We start from the raw sequence: 23,805 nt of genomic DNA on the forward strand, positions 1-23,805 counted from the left end.
GAAGTGAAGGGAATTGGCTTTTTTTTGCAAAACACATCTGGGCCTGAAAAGTTGTTCTGCTCAGCCATCTTCATCAGGGTTTGTAACCCTGCACCATTTAAGAGCAAAGCTCCCTCGCTGCAGTCTACAACTTCCTCGTGAGGGGAAGAGGAGGGGCAGGCACTGATCTTTCTCTGTGGTGACCAGTGACAGGGCCCAGGGAATGGCCTGAAGTTTTGACAGGGGAACTTTAGGTTGGATATTAGAAAAAGGTTCTTCTCCCAGAGGGTGTTTGGGCACTGGAACAGCTCTCCAGGGCAGTGGTCACAGCAGCAGCCTGACAGAGTCCAAAGAAGTGTTGGACAACACTCTCAGGCACAAGGTGTGACCCTTGGGGATGGTGCTATGCAGGGCCAGGAGTTAGACTTGATGGTCCTTGTGGATCCCTTCCAATTGGGAATATTCTCTGATTCTATATTGGTCTTACAATTTTTCCACAAAAAGTCTCCTAGTTTCCTCGTGTCTTTTCTTAATAATGTGAGACAGTCTTTACAGATCAATACCCTTTATAAATTTTCCTTGGAGGGACAGACAGGAGGTAGATCACTCATTAGAGAACACATTTAAAAGAAAGCAGACTAGACAACACAACCGCAAAGTTCCTCTGCAGCAGGAAATTCACGTACTGAGGTTAGCCCAATAAGTTTAATAGTTAAGGAAAAACAGAGTGGGTATTTACTCACACACAGTTTTATGAGAGGAACAACTGAAATGGCAGCAAGAAAAACACACTTTTTGGACAAACTGATATTACATCACGTTAGTGGGCCACAAACTCTTTAAAAAAATAAATCTTTTGAGACATGAGAATGAAATCACATTTTAGCATGCTTTAAATAGCTGAAAGGCTCTTCAAAGCATACATTTTCAGCTATTGGCAAAGACAATGATTATCTCCTCATCTGGAAATTAAAAAGCATTTAGCAATAAGTTAAAGCTAGCCTACATGTAAGTGGGCTAAATACTAGTCAGAGATTCTTCCCTTTTCACATTTAAGATGATACTACAGTTCATCACTTCTGTAGCTTATATGCTGTTGTGCAATGCCCCACTGAAGTTTCACATCTACTCTGCGAGAGAGAACAAGGGTAAACAGCTTTCTTTTAGGATAGTCACAAATGGTAAAAACAGTAGTATTTGTTTGTCTGTTTAATTAGATGTTTGCTGTTTATCATACACAAGAACTGTAAGCAGAATCCATGAATTCTTCTGAGCAATATGAAACCTCCTGTTTCCATGCAAGTTCAATACTGCCCCTTCTCTCTCTCTCTTTACTTCTCTCCTCCTCCTATCTGCTGTTTTTCCCAGCCCAAGTTTCCAACTATCTTCATATGAAAGAAAGTTTTACTTTGTGACTGCTACCCAAGAGAGCCTGGCTCCAGGCTCACATTGGCTTCAGGTACATCTTAGACCACAGGAAGCTGGATGTTTTTCTTTTGAGGCACTAGAAGTTAGGCTAAGAGTAATAGTCAAGTTGCCCAAAGCTAAAGGGACAAGTAGCTTTCATGGCCTTCCTATTTTAACAGCTGGCCAGCAAAGAAATCTTATTTTCCCTTTTTTTCCCTGAAATAGATTAAGTACATTTTGCAGTAACAGATTCCCCAGTCTTTCATTCACACATCTGCAACCCTAATGTTTGCTGTCCCATTCCACTTGAGTTTCCTCAACCTCAAGAGAAAAGTTAAAAATGGATCTCTTCACATTCAGATACACACACAATCTTTTTTGTCTCTTAATAATTTTCAAGTTTATAGTTGTCCTTCCACATTCTCAAGCTAAGCCAAGACAAGCTCAGTTCTATGACAATATTTTCATGTACCTCTCTTCAGAGAGAGACCTGCTGCAGCTGAACAAGACAATTGCAGCATGCTAGTTATACTTGGATTTGATAAGCAGTTGGAAAGAGGAGAATAACCAGTTTTCTCATTTGTCTATTTTCAGACATTTAGAAAACCCCTCTGTCAGCATCTTGAGTAAAAAATAGGTGACATCTTCAGACCCTAGTAAAACCACTTCTGTGTGTTAACTTGTTCAAATAAACACCCCCACCTCAAGTGACACAGTGGCCTGCAGTCTTCCTTGATCCATTCACAGAGCAAGAGTTATTTTTACTGAGTCAGTAATCATGCATTGTATTCCAGAGGAAATACTAGCCGGGTACCCCTGCTTGTAACTTCATGATCTGCTGCTCCCAAATCACGTTCCAGTGCTTCCTCTGAACTACTTTTTGTTCTCTTGCTGTCAAGGTTAGTGGTAGCTGTATGGGGACCAGAAGAACCATTTGCAGTTATTGTTGTATCACCATATGTCACGGTAAGGTCACCATCATTCAGAATAAAATCAGAATCCTCTTCTCTAAGCTGTTCCTGATTCTGAAAAGAGGAAAAAAAAGAAAAATCTTTATACAGTGCACTGCACCTTTCTTTGCCCAGAATGTAACTGAAGAATTCACCTACATGTCACTACAGAAGAGATAAGGTTCCACCTTAAGAAATGTTAAAAATAACCTTGAACCCAGTGTTTGCAAATCAGCTTACTGTTCCCTGTATAACTACTGCTACTGGGGAGAGATGAGAGGGAGCTGAAGCCAAGAACTAGGTTATGGAACGGGTAACCCAGGATTTAGTAGCACTGGAAGTACAAGAGTGGTACATATTGGGTATTGCATGACAATTTAGAAGGCAGTACAGGAGATCAAGCACAGTTGAGCCACTCCAGATACAGTGTTGCATCTGTTGTTAATTAGTCAAATTCATTAGTAAACTTTTCATGCAAGTCAATAAGAACTCAGAAAGCCCAAAACCTCTGTATTCAAGAATTCTTCAACACTTTTTTGTTACACATCAAGAACTAACAATATTTTTTCAAACTATCTCCTTACTTTTACCTATTCCTAAATAAAGAATTACTTGACCTAGTTCTTCGGCATGCTCCTGAGCCATAAAGAATGGGTACAACAAAATGCTTCCTTCATAGTTTTGTAACTAGTTCTGATGTGTTTTCTTCTCAAAATCATTTAAGTGGCTCACAAAACCCTGTGAATTTATTTTGGCAGAGATGGATTGAAATATTTAGTCAGAGAATAGAAATTGCCAAAGTGCAATGAAACACTTCATTTCTCTATCACAGCATAATACCACAATAATTGTACCATGTTCCACTCCTGTTTAACATGGTAAAAGGCTGAATTGGTCAGAAAATGGGCTTTCTTCATATTTGAAGAAAATTCCAATCAGTGCTATAAGCTTGCTTTCTTGCAACAGAAAGCAATTATTTCCCCACATGAATGGCTCTGCACTGCTTAGCAGGAGCTGCAACGTGCACTGCTGTTCCCTCGGTAGGCTGGACACGGATCAGGCTGCCTTCTCAAAATGCATTATTTCCTTGTGCTGCGGCAAAGGAAGGGAGGCACAGGCCATGTGAGATGGGATGTCTGGGATCAACGTGAACAGAAAGCACTGCCTCTACTGCAGAACAGGAGTTCAGGGCACTGGAGATGGAAAATGCTGATTAACCTGTCCATGATGAAAAATGCAGCTCCTGGCTAAATAAAACTTCCCAGGAAAGCTTCCTGTCATTATGTCAGAAAGATAATCAGACAAAATGAAGCAGCAGAACCCTCTAGATGATACAGAATATATAACTAACAAGGACTAGAAGAGGTGTCAGGAGTTTGCCAAAATCAACGAAAGAAATGGTGCAGTTCAGTGTTGGGTGCAAGACAAGCTCTACTTCGAAGGAATGCTAATTTCTTAAAACCTTTACGGCATCCAAATTTAGTGCTGATTTTTGGTGACAGGGTTAGTCTTATAGAGAGCACACTGTTCTCAAAGAGCAAATATGGGTTAGGACACTTGCTTTTTGATCACAAAGAAAACACTGATCTACTGGCACCATCTTAAATAGAAAAAAAAGGGAGAAATGAAGGGGTTCAGCTATAATTGGCATAAATAGCCTTTGCAATCTTTTAGTTGTAAAGAAAAAAAAAGTCTGAGGAACAAGACCAAAATTATTAAAAGGGTCACAAAATAATCAGTTTAAGAAAATCTGGTATCTGTAGATATATTGTTTTGAAGAAGAGGCATTCAAATAAGGATGAAAAATCAGAAAAATGAGTAAGAAGAAGGAAATCTGTTACTGTTGACTGATTATGTTTTAAAAAGTCAAAGAAGCTGCTAAGGTCTATCACACGCTCCCCTTCATGGTTTTTGCCCTTGGATAGGCACCAAGGAGGGGAAGGCAGAGCTAGCAGAGCACCAGAAGGTATTGCTGTACCAGGCCCACGTGTGAAGTGGCTGCAGCAAGCTCCCAAAGCACCTCCTGTCTCCACAATGCTATTGAGCAGTGAACCCCTGTAGCCACCTAGCAGATAAGAAACTGTGAGAACACACTACACCTGAGCTTCCCCAAAGGGCTGAGTGCTCTTGGATACGTGATACTGAAAGAGAGGGTCACAGGCTTTATACTGTATGGCAAGTCCTGACTCAGTCTTTCTTGGTTTGTCCCAGGCTGCACTTACATGTACCTAAACATCATCAGTTCCAGAGAAAACACTGAGCTTTCTCTCAAGGTAGTGAACAAACATCACCTTGTATGAGCCAAGGTCCACTTATTTGTTTCCATTCTGAATAGTACTGCAAGCAGCATGGATTTTATTTCCTATATTTCCCTTGAGAACATGCACAAAAAATCTCATGTATTATACAGTTTTACTATGTTTGCAAACAAAGAGGATGGGTGAATAAACTTATCGTGTTTCATGCAGCATGAACAATTCGTTCAAGAAAGACAGGAAATGTAACCAAATAGATCCACAGAGACTTGAAATACTCCCAAGAATAACCCTGAACAGGCCTCTGCAATCCCCTAAGGTTCTGCAGGAAAAGCTTCAATTCACTCAGAAAACACAGGTCTGAACGACACTACTGAAACTGACACACTAGAATGGCTAAAGACCTGAATCCAAATCTGCAAAAGCCTGAATTCTGCTTTGATGTGCTGATCATAACCTTGAGGGACCTCTCTGCAGACTGTCCTCTTTGTGGTAAAAGCTGTCCCTGCTCCTAAGAATACATGCTGGAGATGTTTTTTGTTATAAAAGCTTATTTATATTGAGTTACTGCTCACAAAGCCAGCCTTTATTGCCTCCTAAGACAATGTAAAAAAAGCACAAGCAAAGTACGATGCATGTGCAAAATGCTGGCATCACAAATGCTGGTGCTGAACACAACACAGGCACCACAGATAAGAGAACTTGCATTAGAAGTTACTTATCCTGTGGCTCCAAAATGAAAGCATGCATGCAAAATATATTCAAACTTAAACCTGATGGTCCGTTTAACTTCTCTTTCTCAGCTGAATTTAAATTCAACAAGGAAACTAAGTAATTTTTGCTATGAAGCTAGAACCACTAAGGAGGGGGAAGGGGGAAGCCTGGCTGAACAGTTTTCCTATCCATTTTGAGAATTATCTCCTCCAAAGATTCCAAATCAAGTTTCTTCACTGGGCTTGCATATTTATAAATTACTTCAATTCTTTCTAGTTTCATACCAAGTTGTCATACTGTGTATGTGCAATAAATACTTTTTTTTTAAGCGTGCAAGAGCCCTGAAACAAACGACAACAACAAACTATCCCCAGGAGGGCTTATTTCACTTGGAATAAATGACTGATAGAACAGAAAATTACTAAAAGTTTCAAAGGACATTTCAAAAGAATAAGCAAAATAACTGACCTACATCAGTTTGATCATGCACTGAAAATAACACCAGGAGAGAAAAAAAGTAATTTTAATTTTTAAAATTTAAGCTGCTAACTGCAGCACCTTTTCATGCTTTAAATTCCAACTTGTCTGTCCGGGTTGGAAGCAGCCTAGTGGCACAGCCTTAAAGCAGTGGGAGAATGTCAGCAAGGAACAGTAACATCATCTCTGGAAAAAATCCACTGTACCTCACCCCTGTGGGCTGACTCAGAGCCCTACACATTCTCCATGCAAATTGAGGCTTAGAGGACACGATCTCATGCTGAGGAATAAGTTGTGGGTGGGCTGCATTGGAGGATTATTTGACTTTCAGACTTTTGAACCCCCCTTTGGCATTTAATTAAAAAGACCTACTCCCACTTGTGGAAGTGAGAGTGAATTCTAAGTAAGGTTGTGATGAAGTCAGAGAAGAAAAAAAAACCTGAAAAAACAAAAGCTAAAACCAATCTGCAAATATACAGTCAGCATAGCCACATACCTATTGCTTTCTTTTCTATACAGATATCATAACTCAGACATGCACATGTAATGAGATCCAGGATTTACACTTGTTTGGGAAATATATTTTACAGCTATGCTGTACTTTATTAAGTATTTACAGATGATTAATTTTTCTTGTTTAACTGACAATCTTGAGTCTTTAATTCTCACAGGTGTGCCATTTAATTGTCCTGGAAATACCTCACAAAAACACTATTCTAAGCAGTTTCTGTCCCCACAAAGACATGGCTGTCTCTGTTGCTTCACCTGCAGTTAACAGAAAGGCAAAAAAGATTCCACAGCTTATTAACCAGTAATGAAATGTCATAGCCAAGTGCTGTGGCAAAGTCAGCCATGTAAAGAAACAAAAACACAAACCAACTGCAGCGTTCAGAAATCTTGAATAGAAGCTATAAAACTTCAAAATCATATTCTTTCCTAAGACAATTGCAGCACTGCACTGAAATAGGAATGAAAAAGAAACTACAATAGGAAAGTTCTGTATTATACACCTTAACAAAGTATACAACCTAACAAGCACTTTTAATGAGGTTAATGTCCTGTGTGTATCACAGAGCCAATCCATTAAATAGTAAGTTTCCACATCTGTGGTAGCCAACAATGATGAGTAATGAGGAAAAAAAAAAGAAGAAAAAGAGCCAACTATAAGAGAAAATGAGAGTCAAAGCTTGCATGTTCATTCTGGTTAGATCCTCAGTTACTGGACAATTACTCTCATAAAATCATAAAAAGGCAGACATATGGGTAGTGCACAAGGGCTAATTGGTCTGATGGATGCATTCCAATCCTTCCAATGCCTTCAAGACCTCCAGTGCCATTGCAAAGATGGGAACTGGGCCAATTTCTTGCATTACTGCAGATCCAAATGGGCAACAGGTATCTCAAAGTTCTTTGAAATTTTTCTATCAGGTACAAGATGCTAATGATACCCAGAAAGAAATGTGGGGAAGATTTCAAAGGTGCAATTAGAATTTGTAATTTTTAGGAAATGATTACTAGACAACTGGTCCAAGACTACTTGAGCATAGAGATATTAATATCCCAGAGAACCTGCAAATTTGAGACGTCCCACACAGTAATATGGCTTTATTTACAAGAGCTCATGAAAGGTTGTAGATTTCAGAAGCACTGTGCAGATAAGAAGGAAAAGTATCAGGATCCTACAAGAGTAATATGAGAACAGAGCACTAATTATTGCAAGACACAGCTGTAAAGACAGTGTGGTGACCTGCTAGACTGAGATAAGTAACTGATTAACGGTTTCTGAAATCTGATCTCAAATTTTGCAGTGGAAACAACGAAGGGAAGTGCTATGAGTTTTTTTTCCAGCTGGGTAAATGTGTCAGTGACATCTCTAAGGAGACCTTGAAGTTTAGCAGTAACAGGCAAAGAATCTTGTCCAAAAGCCTTGAGAAGGGACTGAATATTTTGAAGTGATTCACTGAACTAGGTTATTGACTAGGCATGTAACTTCCCCATAACCTTAAATGTTATTTTTCTAATGCACTATTTGAACAATAAGATAATTCCTGATCTCAAACACCAGAAGATTTTGCCTCAGAGACAATCTTAAATCTTTTCTGCCTAGGAAAACCAGGACTTTCTTGCAGTGTGTCTATCAGACGAGCTGAAACCAGGACGTTACCTAAAAAGAAAAAACAGTGATTTGCTGAAGTTTAATACATTAAAAACAAAACCAAGAGGCATTGAATTGTTCTACTTACATCATAGACCTGGGGACTTGTCAGACAGCGGGCTATCAGGCCACACCAGCTGGGCAGCGTTGTGGTCAGTGGAGGGCCACTGTGAGTGAGAATTGGCTTTAAATAACTTCAGTAGTTAAGGAAAACACACCAGTGCTCAAAAACCACTATTGAAAATAAAGAGACAATTGTACATAAATGTGGTTCTGCCTTTGAACTGTGATATGCAATTATTGTACATAAAACACCCTCCCAACATTTTCCCCTTGATTGTTTCAAGGGTGGTTTCTTTACTCACTAATCTTCTAAAAGGACCACTAGCAAACTTTCTTCTTACAAGTTTCAAAGAGTTGTTATGTTTCTAGGTTCTGTGCTCTCATGTGAAAAGGAGAAACCAAAGGTGCTTTAGTGTTGAAAGGTCCAAGGGTATTTCTGCTCTGAAGATGGGAGCATGGTGTCAAGGTTGCAAGCTATAGGCAGCAAGTTGACATTCCTTCATGGCTCAGTATAGGAAAATACAGAAATTCTGTTCATTCAACGTCCTCAAAGCAATATAGCCACTTGATCTGCTGGTTACTGAGCCACAGAGGTGCAACCAGAGGTATTACCCTGGCAATGCTCACAGACATTTCTGCAGTGCACATATATTTACCACATGGAGCCAGAAAGGCAAAGGGAAAACTGTATGAACCATGTACCACAGTATCAAAGGAAAGCAGTGCTACCTAGATGACACTGAGGGAACATGGACAATCATTCATGGGAAATGAAAGTGTCTTTACCCCTATTTTATGGTCTGTGCCCTGGTAAATCCACATTTTTCACATGAGTACTCCGCACTGATGATATGCCTGAAAAAAAATACCCAAGAGTCAAAATATGTGTTTCTGTTAAAAAGCAGCATGTTGATCTTGACTAGCACATGCATCAATCAATCTTATTTTAAATTCAAATATATAAGTTGCAGGTATTCTAGTTACTTTCTTAGGCCTCTAAGCATGGAGAGAATCAAGTCCATTTGGAAATATACCCATTAAGATGCTTAGGGTAAAGAGAGAGTTAAAAGGGGCCTGTTTTAGGAGAGAGCTAGCCCTTCCCTTTAGCAGAGCCTGGCATAGCTGTTTACTCCAGCAGAGTTATGTTTCCTCCTTTCCTCCTTCCCTAAGAGTGTGGTTACACCCATTCCTGGAAAGAAACAAGCTCTTTGCCCTTGCACTAACCCAGGCTCCATCCTGCCCTGTGCCAGACAGGCAGCAACTCAGCTGTGAAAAAACAAGTCCCGTTGAAGACATCTGCTACTTCATCAAAGTTGCAGTTTTCTCCATGTTTAACAGTTGTGGGTGAACCAGGGAACAGCCCACAACATTAAGTGAACTCTGCATTCCACAGGAATGAACTTCCCACTCACCCATGTGTACAGAGCTCTGCAGGCAATAGTGAGCTCTGGAGCACACTTTTCCATCACTTACATATTTTTCAAGTTAAGCTCTCTTGCAAAGAGTGAATTTTGACACAATATGCCTTTCTACCCAGAAACCAAGTGAATGCACCAGCAAAAAAAAACCCCGAACATTTAGCCATGGATATAGAGGTGGCAATTCTAAAGATCATCCCATCTGTACCAATGCTTGTCTGACTGCCTCCTTCCAACAGAAGGAGCAGACTTTTACTTCTACATACAGTAAGACAGTTCTGCCTCTCAATGTCAGTTTCCTTGGCACAAACTTCACAGAAACTTTTAACTTTTCCTAAATATTGCTAGTCACTATTGGGAAAAAAAAAGGGAATGCACTGTCAGGATCCTTTAAGTGTCTGAGAAGAAGGTAGTTGGGCTATAATTTTCTCCAGGCACTCCCCCCGCCTTTGCTGCAGCTGCTAGGGAGGGACTGTTCTCTCTGCAAGCATCAGCTGAGGGAAGTCAGCATTGCCAACTACTCCTTTCATCAGGCACATCCCTTTTGTAAAGGCAGGGGATGAGGACAGCTCTGCTTCCTTCTTAAAAAGGCAAAAAAGAAGCAGTCAGCCACAGCCAGATCCGTTCATGATTTTAGCACCAAAGTCTCTCTGTTGTTTTTGGGTTTTTTAAATAATAAAAATTGACCTTGAGGCACTTTGAGGCCAGTCACCAGAATCTGAAGAGTTAACTTGGAATTACAAACATTTATGAATATTTAAAATAGCACATACACTCCCTTCTGTGCTTTGGGTCAGTACTACTGCATCTGAAAGCATTGGTCACAAACAGATTTTATCCCAAAGATGCAAGTGCTATTAGATCCAAACATTTTCAACCTGTTAGCTAGGTTTGCCTGGGTGTGAAAGCCTTCTGCACAAGGCTTGGAAGGAAACTACCATGCTCCAACCAGCTCAGCAATCTCTCATCAATCAAAGGCCATGACACCAGTGAAAAGACTCACATGGAAGCTACAAGAACATTAAGGCCCTATCTCTGGTCAGTGTGTATATTTAGCTGCCCCAGAAATTACTAGGAATTCAGTATTGAAATTTCTCTGGGTTTCTAGGTGTGACTTGCCATGGCCACAAGATTATCTTTGCATTTTCTGCTAAGTGACTCTAAGCTGTTGAGGAGGAGCAGCTGTGACACACTTAATGTGTCATAATTAATATTATACTGATTAAGTTAAGTAGATTAAAAAAAAACCCAAAACCACAAGCATGAAATACAGGACAGCTGCACAAAAGTTGCTCAGAATCTTAAACAAGGTGATCAAAATAGTATAGTAATAGCTTCAGAAAGGTTGTACAGTACTATATACACTCAGAGACACTCTGCTTTAATACCCATAGTACCTTCTGGATATACTTAAGGAGATCAGCTGGATCTCATGTAGATTTTTAGTTCCAGAACTTCCTCTTTAGGAATCAACCACAGATTTTGGGACTTCATCACAAAAGCAGATGGCTCTGCAGAGCAATGAGTTGAGGCTTAGATATGTACAATGAACTAGAAACCTAGTTTGTGCTATTAGCATCATTGAAAAGAAGCACAGACTAGTAGAACAAATCAGAAGACCTGAAATAGTTAATTGTCTGTCTTATTGTTTAGGTAGGTACTTCATCTCTGACTGGTTTCTGTCCTCCAGCAAGTGTCACACACGCCGCATTAGGGAAATGAAAGGTCTGACTGCTGAGCCAGTGAATTCAAGCTTCAGTTCTGTGTCTTGAGCCTGTCAAATACTTGAGAGTCAAACAGGAGAAAGATCAAGTGCTTAGGGCTACATATGGGTACATGGAAAGGAAAAAAGTGAACATTTCATGCCTTGAAACTAAGCTGTGTTTCAAAAGGATACTTATGATCAAAGCTGTACCACAGCCTGAAGAGCCAAGCGCTTTCCTGCTTCGTCCTGTTCCTTCGTGCAGAATCTTGGCCATCCTAAAAGTAAGATAAAAACATTTTCAATTACTTCAGGCAGAAAAACATGGAACTATACACTCCAATAATTCATAATGTAATGTTCTGTCAAAAAAAAAGAGGCCAAATTCAATTGTACTTGAAATGCAGAAGAAAGCTGTTTTGAGACTTGCTTGTACTGAGTTTAGTTTCCCTAGAAAGACCAGAAATGACTGCAGAGAACCAGGCTGTCTTCAATGCACTCATGTTACTTTAAAAACTCCTCTACCACCAAGTTCCCTGGAACCCAAAACCTTATCTCACTGTTAGTCTAGTAACAGATATAGAATTAACTTCCAAACTGACAAATAAGCCTTGTGATAGTCCAAGACTGATTCCTATTCATTGCTTGCTTGGCTTCCTTAATTCTAGGTCTAGATCTAACTCTAGGTTTGATGGCTTTTTCTTAAGCATGCTGCTTCTTTGGAAAAACAAGGGAAATTACAGTATCTGATAAATTCTCAGAAACCTGATGAAATGTATCACATTTAAAAGAAATGTGCTTAACAGAGAATCCTTATAAAGATTACAATTGAGGGAGGTCATGCAAATCTCAAAAATGCTGGATCAACCTTGAAAGGGCTAACAGTGTTAAATCTAATCTCTTAACTAGCAGTGCTGCAAATCATCACACCAGCTGCTCTGCAGCTGCATTTGTTTTTACTTTTGTTATTGTTTAGGGTTTGAGTGTTTTGCTTTGTGTTTTTGTTTTGTTGTTTGGATGGGGGGGGGGGGTGTTTATGGCCAGAGGCCAGAGTTAAACACAGGAAAACAAATGAATGTCTTGTATGAATCATCTTCCAAACTACTGGAAAAGAACAAGACAGGATTACACTGTGTACTTCTGACCTGCAAGAAGCCATGATCCACCAAGAGTTAAACCTAATACATTTTCACTCCCTCCCCTTCCCAAATGGTACATTTTCTTTAACTGTGACATACTGCTAATCTTGGCTTGGTGAGAGAAAGATGAATCCAAAGGGAACTGACTAATGAACTACATTAGCAATGCAATGCACAGCTAAAGATGGAAACAAATGGGTAAGTTCTTTATGTTTGCATGGGAAAAAGCAAACATGATTTTTCCACAGCAGACACTGAATGAGAACAGAATACCCATGCTCTGTTCCCATTACAGCAATTCCTCAGTTACTGAGGACAAGCTCAGTCTGAACTGGCCAAAGCCATCTTTCCATGATACCACTTCCTAACCTTGGCTATATGCGATAATTGTGGCCTTCACTGTAAAAGCTCTTTTGAGGCCTGGACTTCTGGTTATTCCAGATAGTTACAAAACAAAGTTCACCCTTACTCGTAGCCAGCTCCACTATTTCAGCATCTATTTTGTGTGCTGGACACAGGCTTTTACAAAGAACATAGAGATGCCAAGTGCAGTGTCTGAAATGAAAGAGGTGCTTCCTGAGCAAGTATCTCTTCCCTGTACAACATGTACATGTTGTACATTCTTTTCCTACATGTAGGAAAAGAAATGAAAGGATTGGGGGAAAAAAAACCCAAAACAACCACCAAAAACCCCACAACCAACCAACAAGAAAAACCAAAACAAACAAAAAAACACCAAAAAAACCTGAAAAAAAAAAAAATCCCAACAACAACAACAAAACTCACCAAAAAACCAACCAAACAAACAGAAACCCCCCCCAAAAAAACCCAAACAAAACCCAAGGCAGGAGAAACCACTATGAAAAAAGCTAACCCCAAATACATTCATCTATCTCTGACAAGCCTGAACACCAGCATCATCATAAAACACTTGTTCCCTAAGCATCCTCTAGATCCAAAGTTGCCTTGCTGAAGTAGGTTCCTACATAAGCAACCAGCTGTGCTGCTGATCTATCAGTGTCAAGCAGAACTCTGGAAGAGTGGAAACTAAGATCTGGACAGAGGAAGCTCCCAGTTAAGCCTGAGGAATTTTTGAGTTATTTTGTTTTTTCCAGACCTTTCGTTTCTCCTGTGAATCAACTCTAGTTTATAGATGAGCAAAACTGAAAATTCTGCTATGAACAACATTCTTCCAATGATCTATGCCAATAGCATATTTCAGAGGGAAAAAAAAGTCAACTCTTGGGTTGTTACTTATGCATGGAAAGCTTCCCTAAAGATTCACAGCCACAGTTTGCTGAATACAAATGGCAATTTGCCTGTGCTCCTTCTGCTTCACCCAGGTGATAGGTAGTCCAGGCAGGATCCAGCTGGCACCTGGTTTGGTATACAGGAGTTGAGATGAGGTTAGCAAACCTCATCTTGGATTCTAACCAGGCCCAAGGGCTAAAATTTGGTATCAGTTAAGGAAGAGGAGCCAAGAGTATTACCTCTGAACTGAGAAGAACTACTTGTGCAGTAGCATGCTAAGAGCAAGCATGTTGGGGGAAGAGGAAAGTGAATTGTTATACAGTGTATTAGTAGACTTGGGAAGGTTTGTGATGCCTCACATATACACAAAAATGTGACCATGACAGCGTTACACCCAAAATCACTGAATGTTTTTCAGTGGGCATTACTTGAATATTACAAAGCAAAATCCCCTACTGACTTGCCAGCTAGGACAGAAAGGTTTTATCCATGCATACAACTTCTATTATCTTAGTTATAAAATAAGATCAGCCTAATAGAGAAGTTATGTAATTACTTACTCCTTGTAAGACTTGAAAGCTGTCATTAGTAGGTGGAGGATCCTGATCTGGGTCAACCCCAACCCTACAGAAACATTAGGAAAACAAAGCAAGTGGTGTTACTGAGGGTTGGCAATGCTGTAAGTTTGGCAGAATGCATTTTAAAAGCACTTTAGGCACCCGGCAAAGCTGAATCAGAGAGGTTTTAAGAATAGACTGAGGAAGAGCTGTTCATTACTCCCCTGCAGTTACACAGCTATAAACAACATATGTTTTCAGTCAAGAAACTACTGTAACTCTATGTCACCATCAACCTCTACTGCTTACCTTTGCTGCCAATTTTTTTAGAACAATGGAAAATACTATTTTTGCCTTAAAAAGTGGATGGCATCCTCTTCAGTGGAGAGTATCTCTTATATTCAGCAGGAAGGAAACAGAAACTAAGGATAAAGCCAAGCCTAAATATTTCCCCAGCAAATAACTGCCAGATAAATCTGTGAATGGCTGAAATACACAATTTTAAAAAGACACACACACTCCAGGTTTTAAAGCAATATGGGAAGCAAAAAAAATTAAAAAGGGTCACAACATTAATTTGCTGCAAGTTTCATTCACCTAACACAACACAGCCACAGTGGACTAACACATGGCCCATAGTCCATCTGAGTGAGGAAGGATTTGTGTAATGAGGGGGTTGACAGAATAATATGTTAAGAAGAAACTGTCTACTCACTTTTGAATAATTAGAAAGCATCTTATTACTCAACCATCCTTGCAAATGGGGCTCCTATCCAAGATTGGCATTTAATCATTGTAATTATGCTCAGGTTTTTCTGGTCTGGTTTGGGGGTAGACTGTACTTGTCTATTTTATATCCTATTCATGTCCTGATCTCTGTCATTTCTTGTAGAACACAAACCTCCAACCTCAAAAGTCAGATAAGATTCTCAGTCTCAAATGTGTTGTGTTTCAGTCCCACCATGTCACATAGTAAGAGTGGGGAAACACATGTGACAGCCATTTCAGACAATAAGATTTTGTTAACATTGTCCCTTCTACTCTCTTATAAGGGGCTGAGCTGGTTTGGTGCAATGTCCTTGTTACTTAGACTTTTTGTCAGCTAATCATTTTATAGCCATGGTGTTTATGCAGCAGCCCTAAGAATCACCAGAAGCCAAGGGAACCTTGCTGGTCAGACCATACCATTGGTTGGTCCCAGGGACATCATGCTTAGATCAAATAAAAAGAGAACACTTTCAAATAGCTTCCAGGGCAGCATCTTTGATAGAGCTATAGAAGAAAAAAAGTTTTAAGTCATCCTTGAGGACTCACAGCCATCTCAAGGCGTCACATGAATTAATGTAGTTCAGAGAAAATCCAGAAGGCTGCTCTGCAGCAGCCTCATATAAAACTAGCGCTGACACAGTCCTTTGCTTGGATTTCTTTCTTTTTTTCTAAGCATCTTGTTCTTTCCTCATTACTTCCTTTTTCCATATATAGAGTCAACTCAAACTTTAGGCACATTTAGCCTGCCAATTCCTTGGCACTGACCAGCCTCTGAAAACCAGAACTGAAAACTTCATCAGTTTAGGAGAACACTGGATAGACACACAGATTGAGTACTGGATTGTAACACATGCTAAATAAAACACCACGCACAAGAGCTCAGAGAGCTCACAAGGGCTGAGGTGTTACTGCCTTGGCTATCACTGCTTAAGAACAGGCTTTGGCAGGGAAACTGGGTTCTAATGCAGAAAGCTGACAAACAACATCAGGAAACCCACTCAGTACAGTAATGTATGTATATACACAAGAGTATGCATTCCTTCATAAGTACACATGAAAATAAAAGAAAAATACTTGTGGCTTTCCAAACTGCACATGGGGGAAGGTTCAATGTGCTGTGCAAAGCAACCAGGCTCAGGTTGGCTGCAAAGCTGACACTGTGAATGGGGAGTTCAAGAATTTTGCTCCAAAAGATGAACATAGCTCGCATTCCCCAAATAGTTTTTACTCCCTGGGCTACCTATTCACTTCACAGTACATAAGAAAACCAAACAATTCAGTGTCTCAGCTTTTACTTGACTTACAAGGTTGTGCATTTGTTTTGAGAATTTTAACTGCCTTTAGGCAGGGGAATGGGGCTTAATGGAAGACCAAAACAGGAAAAAACCACCGTTCAGTGAAAAGCCATAGTATATCATAGACCAGAAATTTGGGTTCACTCTTGTGCTGAAGAGGCAAAGAAACCTTTTCTATATTAAAATGGTTCAAATTTTTGGGGAAAAAAATCATACCACAAATGTTCCTTTCAATACTGAAATCCACACAGGCATGTCCATTTAACTTTTTTTCTAAGTTATTCTGCAAATGAATTTATATTTTGAATATTTAGAAATAAATATTTTCCATAAATCACATTTAAAAAAATCACTCTCAAAGTCTGTTCCTCAGTTCAGAGATTAACACCAAATACATTTGCATTTTGAATTCTCACAATTACTTTCTGTATCTTTCAAACAAGATGCTTTTATCCTCTATTCTAGCATCAACTGTATAGGAAGCTTAACTTTTTGGTAGCAAGCCTGCCTTTTTAAGTTTCAAGGCTAAATACTCTTATCTCATGACAAGCATCACTTTTTTTTGCAGGCCCAGCCACTAGAATTCTAAGGAAGTGCCACTTTTATCACCTGAAACAAAACAATACCAAAAACCAGTCAAGTCTGTCCTAACCTCCTTTACAGTGAAAAGAAGCACAGAAAACACTTAGTTACTTCATCTTTGCTTAACTACTTCAATAATTAAAAGTACAAGTTAGGCTGATACATGTATGTCTTCAACATTGATTTTCTTCTTATGCTGAAGAAAAAAAATCAATTTCATATGCTTAATATATTTTAAAAGCTTCCTGTCAATTACATGTGCTGCAAAGGTCAATATCAGCTCTCATTTACTTAACCTGCTTGATAAATTAAACTTTTCCTGGATGGATTTACACAGATCCCTTCCCAGAGGTCGGAGGCACAGGGAGGGCAGCCTTGCTCAAGGCGTGTGGGGATTCCCAAGGCTGTATCCAAGATAAGTAACTCTTAAAAAGAAGATTTCAGATGAAGAATATGAACAGTCTTTCAGCTGTAACAATGTATATATGTTTCAAAATCAGTGAAAACTCCATTTATTTCCCTGACTGGAATAACTTTGGTATGTGGTAGACACCTTATTCTTTCAGTACAGATAATTACTAGTAAGTAAAATTCAGACACCTTTATTTCAGCCTTGGGAAGGCCATTAGAATCTGCAGACAAGAGTATGCTATAGTAAAATTATTCCAATTTAAGTGTATTTCTTCACTCCTCCCTAATGAAAACTTCTTTTTAAGGCAAAAGAGGCTTTTCATGCTTTAAGATCTCTGTAACAGCAAAGGGACTAATCTTGAGCTCCTAATGCCCAACACCAAAACACAGCATTTCTGCCCTTAACTGACTCCTGGACTTCTTGGTCTTTATCCTACAGCTACAACTCCAGCACCTTGTGTAGGAGAGGAGCTACTCAGATTTGATCTCTCAAAACATTAAGCTTATGTATAATTCAGTAATTTAAACAGTGTGGGAGAAAGTGGTTCACTCACAAAGCTGAGCTAAGTGGATGGAAATGAATGGTAAAAAGGCATGTAGAACTACATCAACTTCTCTGCTGCATCATTTTTAAATGGGGGGAATGATTTCTTCTGATACTTCAGAAACTTTTCCTGGGCCCTACAACACATGGATGACAAGCTACTGAAATAGCAGGCATTATTAGATTTAGCATGTGTAGTCACTACAGCCAAGAATGACTATAATAGATTATAGTTCTCAGATTGTCTGTACAAACTAACACACTGCACCTCTGGCAAACCTAGGGGTTTGCTGGAAACCTTCAAGTGAGACAAGGTACATGAAAACCCTTCATTGCCCCATCCCAAAGGACTTTCTTTACATAAATATTTTGTATGTTTTTATGTGCACCCACACACACATACATTGCCTATAGATGTCAGTTAGAGATTTATCTTATTTTAAATTCTCTCTCTAACTATTTATCTGTTCTAAAAACACCATACCAAAATCCTAGTCTTCTCTGGTTCATATCTCTCTGTTTTGAAAAATATATCCCCTAAAAGGCTGGGCTAAATCACCCATGAAGTACCTTCCAACCTGAAGAGTTATACAAAATAACCTCAAGCAATGCTTAAGAATACCTTTGTGATTAAAGATTATAAGATCAAATCCATTATTTGATCTTATAATCTTTTTCAGCTCCCAGGTCTTCTAAGGTCAGAGATTCAAGTTTTGCTTTATTAAATATCTATACACAGAGTGCAAGTATGTGTTTTATAGTTTCATTTTTGACATGATGTGTGACCCACACTCTCACAGCTCAGAATAGGAGAATAGAACTCAAAGTTGAGGAACATCTTTAGTACTCTCAGAAAAGAAGCAGCAGCAGCATGCCACAGTATAGAAAAAGAGCACACACTCAGTGTTACAAAGATGAAAAAAGCCAAGCACCAGGTTAATGTGGTATCAAGGAAAGCACAGTGTCACCTGAAATACAGCCAGTGGCTTTCACTCATCTCTTCCACCGATGGAACATGGTCACCAACTCTGGTACAGTACAAGAATGCAATGTGAGTAACAAAATGCTCATGAGATGGGGGCTCTACAGAGCTCTTCAGCAAAACAAAGCAAACCAACAAAAAATAATCCATACCAAATCAAAAAAAGACAAAACATACATGAAAAACAATGGCAGAGCAATGACAAAATGACCAAAAACCAAAATAGCAACAGCATCAATTTATGATTGATGTATATCCAGTAATATTCTTCATACATTCAGATCCCAGCTGGCAACTGTATTAATCTGTATTAATGACAGACTACATTCCCCAGAAAAACAGATTCAGTAGCTCTCTTTGGTGCTGCACACAGACAGAGCCAATCTAAGACAATTCCTACCACTTCAGACCTGCACATGGTCTGAAAGAGAAAGAGACATCACAGGAAGTAATCATGGGAAGCTGTACATGTGTGAGAGGGGTCAGCAATATTGCCTGGTTCCAGAGCACTCCAAATCAACTGGTAACAAGCCCTAAATCACTCCACTGCTTTAACTAAAAATTGACTATCAGTTTTTGATTTAATCTCCAGTCATAGCAGAGTCTGGTTTTACTCATTGCTTTGCCATTTTCAGTTCTGTTTCTGGGGGTTATTTTAGGCGCAAATGAAAGCAAGTTTGGTTTCCAGTATTTTTCACATACATTCCTTAGCAGCCTGTGGGGTTTTTTCTTCCCCATATTTTTCCACGAGGGCATGTGTCATGAACTATATATTGCTTCTGTGAAATAAAAGCCCAGATGATCAGAAATCCACAGAGACCTCACTTTAGAAAAAGCAGGTGTACACACCCTGGTTGCAGCCTGACATCTTGACTAACCAAATTTTTAAGGCCATAGCTTGTGATACAAAAAGCATGTACTATTCTAATCCTTGAATACTGAGGCAAATACCAGACTTGAGATAGCTTTGATTTGGATTCCAGGTTCAATAGCTCTTTTCCCAGACCAACACACACTCCAGGTCAGAGTACTCTGCTCCCCAAGGCCGTCACAGAGATGGTTCTGCATGTACAGCAAAAACTAAAATTAAAAACTGCCCAATAACTTCCCTTCTATGACTTCTTTCTCTTTCCTGTATGTTTGCCAAGCCAGTATACTAAAGTTTTCCCAGATGTCTGTAATGAGTACAGCATTTTTGGAAAATTTTAGCTATTTTTGAAGAGTTCAACAGTTTCTCAGAAGATGGCTGAGGAAGAAGAGAACTCCCACCACCATGTTTTTAAAAAAAAATTAAAACCTAATTCCTAAAAACCTCTGGAATTAGGAAAAGTTGTGTTGAGTTGTTTTAGGATGCCTTAGGGTATTTGTATACTTCACCTAACCAAGACAATGACTGCAGTCATTGTCTGGCCAAGGCTTGCCAGAGCTTGGCAGTTCAACTGATGTCAGCTATGTGCTCTAGATGTGTCTCACCCAACTCCCACAGGGTCTTCCCCACACTTTTTCTCTGCAGTGTGAATTGCTGTGTTTCAGAGAATGAGAAGAGAGAAAAGGAAACATCTCCCATGCTCACTTCCAAACTTCCAGAGGAATAGGTGATCTCCTTCCTACTAAGGGAAAAGCCCAGAGGGATGAAGCTGGAGGCTTGGAAGCTGCACACCCCACTATTAGGGGGATTCAAGACTGATGATGAAAAACTAGAGATTGGGAAAGGAGGAAGAACAGAAAAACTAGGGAAAGACAACTGGAAGAAAGTACAGAAAGAGATGGGCAAGAAAAAAGCTCACAACAGAGGGCAGAGGACAGCCCCTGTGACTGCATCTGCCTTCAAGGGCAGCAGAGAGTAGCTGAGGGCAGTGAAGGATCCAAGTAATACAGTAATGGAAACAGGCTGCAAAACAGGAGGATGGAACCTCCTCTCAGACATCCCCCAGCCCAGCCTGGAGCACAGCATGAGGCTGGATCCCAGCAGCAGCAGCACCCTCCTCCTGCCACCCCAGCACACCAGGGTGTGGTGTGTGATACACATTTTATCACTGCACCACCTGGTATGGGAGTGGAGAATAAACACCAAGCCAACACTTTTACCACCATCCCAGTTAGTTAGGTAGCTCACATAGCAGCTGGATGAGAGTTAATGTTTCCATATTTCTTTTTAAGTTTCCTCTTTCACCAAAAAAAAAAAAAATCACTAAATAGAAAGTTCATTAAAGATTGTATAAGCAAAGTCAGACATAAGGCACTAAATATCTAAGTTGGCATTGTCTGTGCAGGCTTTAGCTTTAATGGTAAAAAGAAATCTAATTTAAAGTGTGAGGTACGATGCTTTGAGGTTTATAAAAAGGTTTCTAAGTATAATTGAAATTACTTCATTAAAATAAGCAATAACTTCTGCATTTGCAGCAGGTTATGAAGAAGAGGAAGGCACTAATCTATGTGTTGCTTCATTGAACATGAAAAGAACCAGGTCACTAACCTCTGATCAAAAGTGGAAAACACATTGTTTTGCAATACAAATGCTAGGAGTTCCCTTTTTTTTCCTGTGACAGATAAATGAAACAAGAAGTCAGCTATTTTTTTGAAAAGAGGAATTTTGCCAGTGGTTTTGATTTACACAGCTTTCAAGTTTGCTGAAACTGTTAAAGCTTCAGCCAGGAAATTGTTTCTTTGTTTAGGTCTTAAAGGATGAGACTATATTTTTAATATCCAGGTCATGCTTTAGTTTCTAAGGAAAAAAAAATCTACTACTAAGAAAATGTAACTGTTTACCACTCAAATGTTGGATGTGTCTCACTGATAGTCAGCCAAAGAACTCTAACTCATGATATCATGGCTTTAACTCCAGTTTCTGGTGTTGGTTTTAAATTTCCTCAGCATCAAGTGGCAGAATCAAAAGCATCTCAAGATCCTGTTATTTCTCTACTCAGATTTTGAAGTTGTGACCTCACATTTCCAACCAGCTAAGCAGTAAACTGAAGTTAAGCCTCTGCTACAAACCAAAGGTTCCTTTGCTTAGCTGTATATGAAAGCCTGGTCAGTGGTCCCTGGTAACCTACCCCATCTGAAAAAAAATCTACTACTAAGAATGCTGCTCATCAAATACCTGAAATTTTCAGAGAACAGCAAGAGGAGGCAGAGGGTATTTTTTGCCTATTTTCCTCCTTATACTGCTTTTTACTATACCAAAGCTTAATTTTCATGTTCACTTCTCTATCCTTTACCTACTTTTAATATTTAGTATCATGGGAGGGAAGGGACCAACAGTAAGTAAAGAACCAAGCACCCATCCCAAACACTACACAGCTAACAGTGTGGCCAGAAGGCCAGTGCCTCTTCCTCCAAGGCACAAAGCCACAGCAAGGCAATTCTGAATCCCTGTGCAGGCCTTGCATTTCCCCTTGCATGCCCACAGCTGCTTCCCCATGAGCTCAGAGTATCAGGCCAGGCTGACACTCCTGGCTGGAATCAGTGCCCTGGTACAGTTCTACTTAAATCATGAAGCCACCACCTGAAATAATCCCCTCTGGTTTTCATGTCTGTCTTGGCTCCCCTGACTTGCCCAGACATGGGCCTTCTATTGACCTCCACACTGAAGAAAGGCCAACTACTTCATGAGGGCTTGGTAATGGCTGACTAGCCTGCCTCCCTTCCTTCCTGATACAATGGGTATGACCTTCACATCAGAACTGGACTCTTAGGAGTCCCCACAAATCCTGACATTTAAGTCCAATATACACATGGCATTAATTTCTACATCCCTTCACTTCATCTAGGAAGCAAACCACCTTTCATCTTATAACCTCTTTTCTGCTAAATAATCCTGCATGTGCCCACTACTGATTTCCAGGCTCTGGCAATCGAATTTATTGTGCAAGTTCCAAGGCTCAGCAAGCATCCTAGGGACAAGTTTCCCACTGCTCAGCCTCGGGACTGCATCAGCACTATGCCCTGCTGCTGAGTGAGGCCCTGGGGCAGTGCTGGGACAGCTTCATCTCCTCCTGTTTACCCCTTCCACTGAGTAGAAGGGCATAGAAAAGAGATAACTGGCATAATTGAAAAATTCAGCTGGAAAATAATTTGTCCCTCTTTTTTTTTTTAAATCTGTGAAGTCAGGACTACTTTTTTTTTTTTCTCCAGCAGAAAGTGTTCAGACCACTGAGCACCGTTTCTAACTCTCGATCAGCTGCACACGGCCGCCACCTCCTGGCACAAATACGGTTTCTTGTGGTCTCAGAAGATGCAGACTGCTCCTCTGGCAGGACAGTCCCTACCGAGCCAGCTGTAAAATGCTTCCTATGTAGAGCTTCCTTATTAAAGAAAATCCTTCCTTTGACCGGAAAGTTAAAGCCTTTATTTTCTGTCAGCCACGCCAAAAAAGTGACAGCTAAAATGACTGCTGCTTACTCTCAAGGATGGGTAAACTTCCCCCTAAACCTACAGCTAAACACTCAAAACTATGCTTCAGTCAGCTACCTTTTGGTAGTTACTTCTCTAGGAAGAATGGTACCATAGCCTTTACAGCTAGGAATGGTACCATAGCCTTTACAGCTGTTGTGCCTTGTTGGTCACACTAATGACTTTTGCAAGTCTAGCCACCCCGGGGGATAAGCCTGGAATGGATATGGGGTTAGTCCTCTCTGCCTGCAGGACCAGCCCATCAGGCAGGCTTACAGAGTCTCACTACTGAGCTAGATTAGCCAAAAGAAGAAGTGCATAATCTAGGATGCTTCCTGGTTTTGATGGAGGAGGGTGGGAGGAAAAAAAGCTGCTACCTCAGAACATTTTTGCAGCTGGCCAAGGGCTGGGCCACATGCAGGATTTCAGTCCTGTCCTACTGCTGATGACTGAAGGAGCCCTGTGGCAGAGGTAATGGTTGGTTGCACTCAGGGCTTGTACAGCTTGTATTGTTGTAATTCCTCTCTATTTATCTTTGTGTCCCAAACTGCCAAAACTTCCAAAATTATGTTATATATGTCTTTAACAATGATTGATTTGTGATTCTCTAGCACATCTCTTGATAAATAGTCTCAAATATGAAAGGACATGCAGTCAAAAGTACTAAGTATTAGCCAGGATTTATAGTCAGACATCTATAATCATGCAACTTACCATTTTCACAGATCTCCTCGAAACAGGAGGAAACATATCCCAACTAT

General features: G+C 40.0%; 1 protein-coding gene across 1 annotated transcript in view; it reads right to left on the reverse strand.

The window, feature by feature from the left end:
* Positions 1–656: 656 nt before the first annotated feature.
* Positions 657–23,805, reverse strand: part of SLC9A7 (solute carrier family 9 member A7) — a 69,020-nt gene continuing 45,871 nt past the window's right edge. Inside the window, exons 13-17 of the mRNA XM_054628062.2 lie at positions 18,636–18,695; positions 14,071–14,134; positions 11,316–11,398; positions 8,026–8,131; positions 657–2,411 (exon numbers count right to left, since the gene is read on the reverse strand). Of these exons, the coding sequence (XP_054484037.1) occupies positions 2,163–2,411; positions 8,026–8,131; positions 11,316–11,398; positions 14,071–14,134; positions 18,636–18,695 (562 nt within the window). The 3' untranslated portion in view covers positions 657–2,162. The remainder of the gene's footprint in view (positions 2,412–8,025; positions 8,132–11,315; positions 11,399–14,070; positions 14,135–18,635; positions 18,696–23,805) is intronic.

The sequence above is a fragment of the Agelaius phoeniceus genome, chromosome 2 (genome assembly GCF_051311805.1).
Source record: "Agelaius phoeniceus isolate bAgePho1 chromosome 2, bAgePho1.hap1, whole genome shotgun sequence".
Classification (NCBI taxonomy): Eukaryota; Metazoa; Chordata; class Aves; order Passeriformes; family Icteridae; genus Agelaius; species Agelaius phoeniceus.